Raw genomic sequence first — 12,414 nt, 5'->3', positions numbered from 1 at the left:
TTGATTTGATGATTCTATTTGAAATTCCATCTGTTATATCAAATCTACACACATAAATACACATACAATAAAAAAAACTTATATTATATTATAAACTACAAGTACAATTCCGTAAATTATGTATAATGTTTGTCAAATTTTGACAATATTTGAAGGTTCTGAGTAGTTTGGTAAGCTTAACAAGGCTACTGTTTTGTGTGAAAAGTACGCTTAATGGTAAATAAATAATACATAATTTATGTGCACTTATACGATATTTTAGAATTTATTATAAATTATATATAATGTATAACAAATTACTCGTATTTTACATTCTCTTATAAAAACATGGTCCGGAAGATGTTTGCGTAATAACTAGAAAGTATGAAAATTTACTGTAAATTACCTATATTGTATATTATGTTATGATAAACGTACGGAATAACACCTGGTTCATAAAATTGTACGAAACCAAAAATCTGAGGTGAAGAAATATCAGAAAATCAAGAAGCTTAAACCTAAATCTAATGAAAAATGGTATAATAATCGGATGAAAACAAAACATAATCGATTTGATGGAATCAGTAAAGAAGGATTAAACATCAAGATCATAAACAGTTATGAATATCTTAGAGAGAGAAGATAAACAACAAATCGAGTATGTTAATGAAATAGTAATCAAATCTTTGAGATCAAAATCAAAATCATATATGTTTAACTTTAGAGAGAGAGAATCTGTTTGAATACCCTAAAAGCAATATTAAATCTTATTAGGGGTACGAACAAAGACTTCTAAAAATGTAGTTTATCCTGATGAACGATGAAGGTGTTTACAGCTGCTCTAATGAAGATGAAACAAGATTTTTGATATTAATGGAGGATTATCAGATGATTCGGATTCAGAGAGAGAGAAAAAAAAATAAACAGTTTCGATTACTGAAGATAATGAAGATAAAGGTTACTTTAATTAGAAACGTGATTGGAGAGAGAAAGTGGGAGATAAAAATGGAAAAAGATATTTGGGGATTTTGAAGGTAAATCTGATTTTATATATTAGGAAGGTTAGTTTAGGTATTAAGATTAATATTGTATTCTAGGGATTTGTATTTTCTCTCTAGATGAATACAAATGGACTAGATATCCATTTAACTTAATATTTGGTTTTTAAACCCTTTACGGGATTAGAGAGGACTAAAACTATGATTAAGGCCCATTTTTTGGTCTATACGCTCAAAAATTCAAATCAATAACTGCTAAGGCTTGAAGCTTCACAAATAAATGGCTGAATTTTGTGTGTGCCCGTGTTTTCTAATCTATTATGTGTGGATTTTATAGGTGAATAAAGTTTTTGTAACATGAAAATTTGTGTATTTCCACTATGCCCTACATTATATATTTTCACCCATTAATACAAAAAGATTCTAGAAAATAAATGAAACATTTATAGAAAAATAGAAATGAAATGGACATAAAGAAGGGATAATAGATATAGAAAAAAGATTAATAAAATGAAGAAGGAAGAAAGATAAATATAATGAATATAAACGAGGGCACAATAAAAAAGGAAAAATATAAATTAAATAGATACAAACACGGACAAAACAAAAAGGGAAAAATAAATAAATATAATGAATATAAACGACACAATAAAAAAGAAAACCAACATTTTAACCCCAACAAATGATAATTTATTCGTTTGGCTACATACATTTGATCAATCTAAATTTCACTTCCTTTTGTTTTTTACTTGGTCTGCAATAATATAACGTTTTTATTTTCTCACTTCGAATTTGTTCTTTAACTTTTACCCTCACCGACCTCAACCCAAAGGTGAAAAATAAGAGAAGAACAAAGAGGAAAATGAAAAAAAATCAAAGTGGAAAGAGAGATAGGAAGAGAAATACTGAATAAGTAACAAAAGAAGGCTAATATTGGAAATGAAAAACAAGAATTAACATTTCATTAACAAAGAAGTTATAAAGGGGACTAAAAGTTGAAGTTGGACAAATTTAGGAAGCCAAACAAGAACTAAGCCTCGAAACCAAAAGACACACATATAAAGAGGTCCGGAACATTTTGGTGCTCCTTATTACATCTCCCCCCAAAAGGTTTTAGAGAGAGAAAGTATAGAGAGAGAGAGAGAGAGAGAGAGAGAGAGAGAGAGAGTTGGGTTGATTTCTTGTATTTCTTCTTCTTCTTGGAATCAATCCTTCAACTACCAATGCTTATTAGGGTTTAATCAAAACAATCAAGAACAACATCTCAATTTCATTTTCATCACAAGAAAATCTCACATCACCCCTCCTCCCACTGGTTGTTAGGTGAAAGACGACTGTCTGTATCTTGAGGAGAAAGATAGATAGAGATAGAGATAGAGATAGAGAGAGAAAATGGAATCATAGATATTGAAGAACACAGATTCAAATCGATTTGAATCGAATCGATTCAGACATTATATTTCTACTTGGAGCTTTTTTCTCCCATCACTTTCTTGAATCTCAATTGTTGTTCTTTATTGAATCGAATCTCTTACTGTAAGTATATCTTCATCAAATCGAAGTAATTTTTTGATTCTTTAATCAATGTTGTTCTTTATTCTAATCGAATTGAGTTGAAAGTCGAAGGTTCTTGGTTGTACTGTTTATGGGGCATAAGAAGCGAAACTCTGCTCCTCGTAGCAGTAAACCATCTTCTGTTGCTACAACTGAAAACCTAGTTGTGCCTGATGCGGCAGATAGTATTGTTACTGTTGAAGAGGAGAAACCATTGAATTTAGGGTTTACAGATGAATTACTATGTGAACAAAGTAAAAATGTAGTTTCAACTCAATTAGATTCTTCTTTAAACCCTTTGATTAAGTCGGAATGTGAGAAAGCCCTAACAGCTCTTCGCCGAGGGAATCATACCAAGGCTTTAAGACTGATGAAAGATTCGAGTCTTCGTTATGAGAATTCTGCTCTTCTTTATCGTGTTCAAGGTACTATTTGTGTTAAGGTTGCTGCCCTAATTGATGACCCAAATGTAAAACAAAGGCACATTAAAAACGCCATTGAGTCTGCTAGAAGAGCAGTTTCGTTGTCTCCTAATTCGATTGAGTTTGCTCACTTTTATGCTAATTTGTTGTATGAATCGATCAATGATAGTAAGGGTTATGATGATGTTATTTCGGAGTGTGAAAAGGCACTTTCAATTGAGAACCCAATTGACCCGGCTAAGGAGAGTTTACAGGATGAGAGCCAGCATAAGCTATCAACGGCCGAAGCGCGGATAAATCATGTGAGACAGGAGCTTCATTCTCTTGTTCAAAAAGCAAACATTGCTTCGATCTCGACTTGGATGAATAGTTTCGGAAATGGGAATGGTGAGGAGAAGTTCAGATTAATTCCGATGAGACGGTTAGTAGAAGATCCCATGGAGTTGAGTTTGGTACAGAATAATAGACCGAATGAGATCAAGAAAGCAACTAAGACACCTGAAGAGCGAAGGAAGGAGATTGAGGTGCGTGTGGCTGCTGCGAGGTTGTTGCAGCAGAAATCTGATGCACCCGTATCGCAGGATAACAAGGATAGAGCTGTAGATTTATCTTTAGGGAATCAAAAAGTGGGTGAGCGTCTTAAGCATTCAAATATAAGGAAGATTTCCTCTTTGGCAAATAGGATGGATCATGTTAAATCTTTTTGGAATTCTACGAGTCTTGATCTAAAGCAAAGTTTGCTCCGGGTAAAGGTTAGCAATCTGAAGTCTCATTTTAGTTCACCGAAGGATATTTTAATGGCAGACATTGTATCAGAAGCTCTTTCATTTTCCGAAGTCAATGGGACATGGAAGTTTTGGGCATGTTGCTGCTGCAGTGAGAAGTTTACGGATGGTCAGCTTCATTTGCAACATGTTGTGAGGGAGCATATGGGTGACCTCCAACCGAAATTGAAGTCCGTATTGCCTCAAGAAGTCGATTCTAATTGGATTGAGATGCTTCTCAAGTGTTCATGGAAACCAATTGATGCCTCAAGTGCATTCAGTATACTTGAAGAACAACTGAAATGCCAAACGTCGAAACTTGATGATGAATCAGGTAACAGGAATCGTCATGCCTTGAACAAGACTGGTGTCACTGATTGGTATTCCAGAGAGACGTGGGAGTCGTGGGACCTTTCTCCAGATGAGGAGAATGTATTACCAATGGACGACAAGTCGAAGGCAGGGCTCTGCGATGGAAATTTCGCGGAAAGCAAAAGCCAGAATGTCATTTCGAACTCTGATATACTGGAATATGACAGCAATAGGTGGTTGAAGGCGTCCCCAGACATGCAGACTTGGCCATTAAGTGATGATACTGAGCGTTCACAGCTCCTTGAGAAAGTTCGTGATCTGTTCCAGTTGCTAATTAAACATAATTGTCTTGCTCCAAGCCATCTTAATTGGGTGATGAAATACACAATGAAGGAGCTTCCGAATCTTGTTCCTGGGTTTAGGCTTCTAAACTTTGGCTTGGACCAAACACCTAGCTCCATTTGCTTCTTAGGAGCTGCACAACTTATTAAAGTCCTGAAGTTCTTACAGGACCTCTCTAGTTTGAGTGGATTAGGTAGATATCCTGAGAAGAGTAGCACGGCAGATGATAAACAACGTGGTATTAAAGGATTTGAAATCAAGGAGAAGATTACTCTTGCCAGTGATTCCTCTTATCTCCTTTTGGATGAGCGTTCAATTAAAGGTGAAGTTTCTACTTTTAAATACTCCGAAAAGAGTTGTTCTGCGAGTGACGTTACTGTATCAGCCAGTGATTATGAAGATGCCGTGCTGCTCGATAGCAATGATCTACTATCCTGGATCTTTTCAGGCTCTTCCAGTGGGGAACAACTGGCATCATGGACACGTCTCAAAGAAGAGAAAACCCAACAAGGAAGAGAAGTTCTCGAAATGCTGGAGAATGAGTTTAACCACTTAAGAGGTTTATGTGAGAGGAAATGCGAGCAAGTGAGCTACGAGGAAGCTTTGCTGGCGGTTGAGAGTCTATGTCTTGAAGAGCTTAAGAAAAGAGAACATGCTGTGAAATTTGATTCAAGAAGTTATGAGGCTGTCCTTCGAGATAGGCAAGAAGAGCTCATTGAGATGGAAACTGATTTTATGTTCATGAACTGTAGGCCTGAGTTGGATGCCATATCAAAGGTTCTTGAAGACGCACAGTCTTTGAAAGTCACCCAATCTGAGGAAGCTTCAGGTGTAACTACTCGTTTATGTGATACAGAATTCACCGAAGATGATGACTGGGGAACCCAGGACGTCATGCGTCAGGCAGATGCATGTGTTGAAGTTGCAATCCAGAGGCACAAGGAGCAGTTGTCTGTAGAGGTCAGTTAGATACCTAATAGTATCTTTTGTCGAATCGATCACTTTAATCTCAGTTTGTTATTGTCCTGCAGCTCAGTAAAATTGATGCAAGGATACTGCGAGATGTCACATGCATGCAACGGTTGGAGCTCAAGCTTGGGCCTTTATCTGCCTATGATTTTCGTGCGATTATTTTACCTCTTATTAAGTCCTTCATGCGGGTCTGTGTTTTTCTGTTTGACTGCTTTGAGTTATCCATATTTTCCCATGTGGAACTTAACATGTTGTTTACACCTCTTTTCAGGCCCATTTGGAAGAACTTGCAGAGAGAGATGCTATACAGAAATCTGATGCTGCAAGAGAGGCACTATTAGCTGAACTTGCACTTGATGCCAAAAATAATGATAATTCAAAACGGCTGGAGGAGAAGTCGAAGGATAAGAAAAAGAACAAAGATCACAGAAAAGCTAAGGATTATAAGGTTATAATTATTTTCTGGTTCTGTATCCTTCAAGAGGGAATAGTCATTTTCTGTTCTGTACAAATTCTATGACGGGTGATAATATCTTATTTGTTGTTTATCAGGTTAATGTTGGTAAAGAGCTTCTTCTATATCAGGGAACAGAACAACTGTACGTATACCTCTTGCTCTTACCAAGTTTACAAGACAAGTAAATGTAGAGTTGCAAAATTGATATTCGTCCTCTCTTGTTGTCATTTTTCTGAATTATGTTTCTCTTGGTAATTGCCATCAAGGAATTTTCTACGTGTGTGTGTCTGCAGTGATTTCTCTAATACCTCTGGTAGTCATCCACATCCAGAGGTCGAAGGTGGCGTATGTGGGGATGACTTGACACAACAGGAGGAAGAACTTAGACGTAAACTTGAGATTGAGGCCGAGGAGAGAAAGCTTGAAGAGACTCTTGAATATCAAAGGAAAATTGAAAACGAGGCGAAGCAGAAGCACCTCGAGGAGTTACTCAAAAAAGCTAATGAAATATTGCCAGAGCATCGGGAATCTTCTCCTGGAGTACCCTTCTCTGTGGATAGTCAGAAAAGTGAACAGGATAAACCCAAGAAATACTCCGGAGCACGTGCTTTGGTGCTAACTTCTGAAGATACGGGTGACATGTTTAGCCATTCTGAGAGTTCACATCAAACTTACCAAGATTCCTTTCCAGGCAAGACTAGTTTATTAGAAGATATATCAAGTGGCCCTGTAAAGAGTGATAATGGAGCCGTAGTTCCCAGCAGAGAAACTGCACACAGTACTAAAATAACATATAATAAACCTCAATGCCAAATTAAGCAAGGTTTGCAGCCATTCTATTTAAGCTTTGAATTTTAGCTTCTTATTATATGTCATTCATGGTTTGAAGTTTGAACTAGTCCCAATTATGGTAAACTGTTACCTGCTTTTTCGTTATCAGTCAGTCAGTCTTTAGTTTATGTTCCATTTGTAGTCAGAATGAACTTCCCATAAGTTGAAAAGCTTTTTCTTAAGTAACTCTTCTTCCTGCAGGTGTAGACAAACAAGGAACTTTTACAAATGGGCATTTGTCTTCTGATCAGCGAACTGGAAAACAACGCAAACAGCATAAGAACTCAACTGTAGTTGTTGAGAAAAATTCTCGATCCTTATCTTCTCAGAAAGATAATCTTGAAATTGGGTATCCGCAAAAGGACGGCTGTGTCAATGTGCAAACAAATACAATTGTTGAAGGGACTCATCAAACTAGCAGCGGTATGTTAATCTTTAGTTGTCTTAGCTTCTTAACTTATCTTTTACTATCAAGACAGCATATTGCAAAATTTTTTGCATCACTTAAACTTGCCATGGTCCATACAGACACTTGAGCTCCCAGCTTATGTCTAACTTCAGTGTAACATGTGTGTGCAAGATATGATAGTTATACTGACCGATACTGAATGAAATTGGGATGCCTTTTCTAGATTTAGCGCTAATATAGATGGAAGATATTTTGCACATGCATAGAGTTCCTTAAAGTATTGTTTCATCTGGAGAATAAACTCATGTTATATTGATTTCAAATTTTCAATTAGTTGATGCATACTCAGGAGACAACAAAGTGAAATCGTTGAGGGAACTGCATGCTGAGGCAGATGATGAGGAACGATTCCAAGCCGACCTTAAGAAAGCTGTGAGCCAAAGCCTCGGTATAGTACCTTATTCTTGCTCATTAACCATGTTATTTATCTTGTTTGGAGTGTCTCTGTCTAGTGTATACCTGTCATGGCCAGTGGGCAATGTTAGCATATATCAGATATGAGATGGATTGTGAGAGGATATTCCAAATTCATGTATATGATATATTGTTTCGTACAAATTCACATAATTGTACTCCGTCTAAAATTTATAACACCCTGGTGTTTGAAAGGACTCAGTCTCATTGCGGTTAGAGGATTTAAAATGATGCAATCTACGTAACCATAAAGTGATGACTAATCACCCCTCCAGAAAGCAGCCCCTGTCTTGTCTCGTATTGACCCTAAAGCTAATCATGTTAACTTAGTCACTGTAAACATGTATCATTTTTTTTGAAACTTTGAATTAATATTGGAAGGAGAGAAAAGAATATAGAAGCAAAAGAATAGCAAAACTAAAAAAAAAAAAGGAGGCAAGATTTAGACCGGCCTAAAGAAACATCAAAATAGCCTCCCAAATGGACACAAAGTCCATAAAAACCCGAACCCAAACTGAATCCTTTTTCCAAGGGAAAAATCTACCCACGTCCTCCACTTCCAGAACTCCGAGAAGATTAGCCCATAACAACTATCCTAGCATCGCCTCGAAGGTTCCATCTGAAGAAAATTCCTACCCTTTGTGATCTAAACTCTAAAGCCCTAAGGTTTGGGCTAGGTCGAGCTCCCTTCCTTTTTAATCTGTTGTCAGATAATCCCCATTTCAAAGTCTTCAACTCTCTGATTACCCTGGGAGTTTGTTTCTTCTTTATGATAGGCGATGATCCCTCCCGTTCCTTTTGTAAAGTTATTGCCGTGCCTATCTTAGTGGCTACTCCCCCTTCGAAGATCTCTATACTATCTTCTTCCTCTTATAACATGTATCATGACCTTAATGGTATATGCATTTCTATGTTAAAGAAAAACTCTTATGATCTACCTCCTGTATATTTGAAAGTACAGCCTGATTGAAGATACGTCTGATTAATCCTTTCCTTGTACTTCTTGCTGCCTTGCAATCCATCTTATTTTGTTCTACTCATTGAGTAGCGTACTGACAGATTAATAGTTTATACCTTTTAAAGTTTTTCCTCAATCTTGTAGTTTCTTCATTTGCCATGACAAAAGAGTACTAATTTAGTAGAGGGTCAACACTTGTTTCACTTTATCTCTGTCTAAAGGTTGTTTACTCGCAGACACATTTGAAGCACGCCAGCCCTTAGCTGTCATAGCTGGTCCTGTAGTGTTGCCTTCTGAAACATCTCTAGGTGCAGTTGAGTTAAGCGAGTCACCATCTGCAATCATCACTAGCAGCACAAGTGGAGAGGTGATAGGGACAGGGTTGAGAAATGAAGTTGGCGAGTACAATTGTTTCTTGAATGTGATCATACAGGTTAGCATTGCAAAACGTTCTTACGTAACTTATCTATTCCACTATCTGTTACATAACTTTTGTACTATTGTTGTGTAAAACAAAGTTGTTTGTTGGGAAAATGCAGTCTTTGTGGCATCTAAGACGATTCCGAGAAGCGTTCCTGGGAACATCCACATCATTGCATGTGCATGTGGGAGACCCTTGTGTTACCTGCGCATTATATGACGTTTTTACTGCCTTGAGCGTGGCATCTAAAGAAATGCAAAGCAAATCAGTTGCTCCTACCTGTTTGAGGGTCGCTTTAAGCAATTTGTATCCTAACAGTAATTTCTTTCAAGAGGTAAACTGGTGATGCATCATAAAACGTAATGATTGCTTTATATCGACTTCCAATATTAGTTAGTACCAAGCAGCTCTTTAATTTTTGATGCGATAGTCCAACCGGAGAATTATTCTTTTCGACTGCAAATAGATCTTATAGGCATAGTTTCTGATTTGCAGGGACAGATGAATGATGCTTCTGAAGTACTGGGGGTGATTTTTGACTGCCTACATAGGTCATTTGCTTCTGCTTTGGGTAAATATGATGCTGATTCCAAAGAAATCAATTGCCCTGGATCTTGGGATTGCTCAAGCGAAGCTTGCATAGCACATGCTCTGTTTGGAATGGATATCTTTGAGAAAATGAATTGCTATAACTGCCGTTTGGAATCGAGACGTCTGAAGTACACATCATTCTTTCACAACATCAATGCGAGTGCACTTCGGACAACCAAGGTATGCTTCATATAGACAGAAAAGAGGATGTATCTGTAGATCACTAGATTCTTTCTTTGTACATCCTCGTCAAGGCTATTAATGACACTAAACACGTCTGCAGATGATGTGTACGGATAACTCATTTGATGAGCTTTTGAATATTATTGAGATGAATCACCAATTAGCTTGTGACCGAGAGGTGGGTGGATGTGGAAAATCGAACTACATACATCACATTCTTTCAACTCCACCACCTGTGTTCACAACAGGTAAATTAGTCATTTTGTCGAAAGATCTGTCAGCTGCTATATGATTTCTTTGGGAGGTATCGTTAGTTTTGTTTTTTCATCTTGCAGTTTTGGGTTGGCAGAATACCCGCGAAAGAGTAAGTGACATATCAGCAACTTTGGCAGCCCTAAGTACTGAGATAGATATAGGCGTTCTATATCGTGGATTGGACAAGGGGAACAAACATCATCTAGTCTCAGTGGTAAGCTAGGACAATCTCATAATTTGTAGTTTAAGAGTCATTTTAGCTGTAAACTAGTACCTCATTATTCCTTTTCGCTCCATTTCTGCAAAATATATCTGCCACCTAAGTTAGAGTCAATAGTGCTCTTGCTGCATATCTCGGCAAATCCTAGATGCCTTTTTTTTTCGTAACAATTCGTAATTTCGTATTAATAATGCTCTTGCCACATTTCTGCAATTCTAGGTGCCTTCACATTCCTGTATTTTTTTCCAAACTGTCCTTTCGTGTTTCCTCTGTTCTCAAACAGAATCTTTCTGTTCTGCTTGAATCCTTAAACCCCAAACAAGGAAGATCACCCTAGGCATAAGCCTCTGGTCCTAAGAAATCTTGGCAAAAGTTAGAGAACTCAGAGGTGTCGTGACATAGTAATGGAAGTAAACCCATAACTTTGGTGTCAGTTTGAGGGGTGAACTCTACAGATGGACCTGATTGCGTCCATCCACGTGCAATTTGATGTTGATTTTTCACAATAATCTCGTTTCTTACTAGATTTTGGAGCCTCAATTATCTCTCCGTTCTATTCTACTTTGTAGGTTTGTTACTATGGACAACATTATCACTGCTTCGCATACAATCATGAGCATCAAAGATGGACAATGTATGACGACAAAACAGTCAAGGTAAAGCGAAGTTCATTCTAGCTCATTGCTTTCACTCTACTCCGACTATCCTTTAATTCATCAATTTCATGATCTTAAATGAATGATAACCAGGTGATTGGTGGATGGGAAGATGTTCTACTCATGTGTGAAAGAGGGCATTTACAACCTCAAGTTCTTTTCTTTGAAGCTAACAATTAATGGAGAAACTCTCATTATTTTCATTCTTCTGGTATGCTGTTAGTGCGATCATCTTGTCGGTGAAAATCATCCTGGGTCATAAATCATGCATGCAAGATTCCCTATTATCCTGAAAGCAGTCAAAATTTGGTAGAGATTTTGATATAGCAGCTGCTTTTCCTGGAGGTTGTATGAGAATAGGTTTTTTGTTTCAAAAGTTGGGGGAAATAGATATTTTGTTCATTGGAAAACCCGAAGATTGGAAAAACTATTATGGGTTCTTGGCGTTTCTGGGTTGTTATTTGATTTTAGTTCCCCCCTAATAATACTATACATCATAGGTGAAAGGGAAAGCAATTATTGGCAGTTTTGTAGGGGTGGGTTACAGCACAATAAGTAGAAGAAAGTCAGGTTTGAGATAGTTCATATTTGCAGTTAGGTCCTGCGCATAGAAATCATTGTTGCCCGATCCGGGTTCATAATTGTTGTAGGTTACTTAACAGTTAAATGCAGTTTTAAATGATGATGCCGAAATGTATTCTTGGTTGGGTACTTCTAAAAGCACCAAGCCAAAAGGCTGTTAGCATCCATCTCTATTAGCACTTGGCTCAACTGCTCATTTCTATGTTAGCACCGTACAACTATGTAGGCACCCGCCAAAGCCAACTTAACCTTAACACTGCCATCTGTTTATCACAAAACCAAACAAAATCTATCGGACGGACTGAACCAGTTCGAGCCTTAAGAGGACCAAACGGATCAGTTGATCCGGGACTTAAGAGGTCCAAACGGATCAGTTGATCCGGGACTTAGGAGGACCAAACGGATCAGCAGATCCGGGACCTAGGAGGACCAAACGGATCAACTGATCCGGGACCTAAGAGAGCCAAACGGATCAGCTGATCCGGGGCAACATCCCAATCCTCACTCTCTTTCTCGTGAACTCGACCATGACCAGCTCCTCTGCTACTTCTCGCAAGGTTTTTTTCATTTTTCGCTCTCTAAAAACCCTTATTCTCATCTCTCTCTACCTTTCTGAATCTCTCAATCTTTCTTCTACATTTACAAGGGGGATACAAAAGGGATGAAGATGAACATGAGAAGAAAGAGGAGAGAAACCGAGTTAATTTTGTGGATGAAATTTGGTGAAGAAGGAAGAAGAGGGTGGACCCATTCTTTTCAATTTTGTGTATTTACTAACAGGAATAGAAAGTAAATAAGAAAAAATGATTTTTTTTTTTTACTTACACTATCTAGATGAACACACATGATTTTTGTTTTGGAAAAAAAGATGAATTGATATTCTTTTTATTTTGGAAGAAGATGGAAGAAGCAAATGAAGGTGAATATCACCCACATTAAAAACCGGTGCTTATAGAGAACTCGGGTCAATGGCTATTGACTATGCTCTATTTATAGCTTTCATCTGATAGAGAAGTGGACATGTTGCCAATATC

At 37.5% G+C, this 12,414-nt stretch overlaps 1 protein-coding gene across 4 annotated transcripts; it reads left to right on the top strand.

Annotated features, from left to right (window-relative positions):
• The first annotated feature begins 1,918 nt into the window (after positions 1 to 1,918).
• LOC147563108 (uncharacterized) lies at positions 1,919 to 11,491 on the top strand. 4 transcript variants are annotated; one of them, XM_086634871.1, is made up of 15 exons: positions 1,978 to 2,103; positions 2,146 to 5,331; positions 5,403 to 5,531; positions 5,615 to 5,791; positions 5,896 to 5,942; positions 6,094 to 6,623; positions 6,833 to 7,054; positions 7,390 to 7,488; positions 8,709 to 8,905; positions 9,012 to 9,227; positions 9,389 to 9,664; positions 9,768 to 9,915; positions 10,003 to 10,136; positions 10,712 to 10,798; positions 10,892 to 11,491. In XM_086634871.1, the coding sequence occupies exons 2-15, from the start codon at positions 2,623 to 2,625 to the stop codon at positions 10,976 to 10,978; spliced, it is 5,058 nt and encodes a 1,685-aa protein (XP_086490997.1). In that variant the 5' UTR covers positions 1,978 to 2,103; positions 2,146 to 2,622; the 3' UTR covers positions 10,979 to 11,491. The 4 variants fall into 4 exon arrangements, with proteins under 4 accessions (XP_086490989.1, XP_086490977.1, XP_086490997.1 ...); XM_086634857.1 differs by having other exon boundaries at positions 2,066 to 2,103; positions 7,375 to 7,488; XM_086634863.1 differs by having other exon boundaries at positions 1,919 to 5,331.
• The last annotated feature ends 923 nt before the right edge of the window (positions 11,492 to 12,414 follow it).

The sequence above is a fragment of the Eschscholzia californica genome, unplaced genomic scaffold (genome assembly GCF_041429995.1).
Source record: "Eschscholzia californica isolate CP2 unplaced genomic scaffold, dmEscCali1.0.p SCAF_1, whole genome shotgun sequence".
In the NCBI taxonomy this organism is placed as follows: Eukaryota; Viridiplantae; Streptophyta; class Magnoliopsida; order Ranunculales; family Papaveraceae; genus Eschscholzia; species Eschscholzia californica.
The sequence above is the reverse complement of the archived record's forward strand: the minus strand, read 5'-3'. Positions and strand labels throughout refer to the sequence as shown.

What these genes read in the sequence shown, in the direction of transcription:
- LOC147563108 (XM_086634851.1), top strand. Translation starts at nt 2,623, where the DNA reads ATGGGGCATAAGAAGCGAAACTCTGCTCCTCGTAGCAGTAAACCATCT. An exon ending in TTATTAAGTCCTTCATGCGG is followed by an intron (nt 5,532 to 5,614) that starts GTCTGTGTTTTT and finishes ACCTCTTTTCAG; the next exon opens with GCCCATTTGGAAGAACTTGC. An exon ending in AGCTGTGAGCCAAAGCCTCG is followed by an intron (nt 7,489 to 8,708) that starts GTATAGTACCTT and finishes GTTTACTCGCAG; the next exon opens with ACACATTTGAAGCACGCCAG.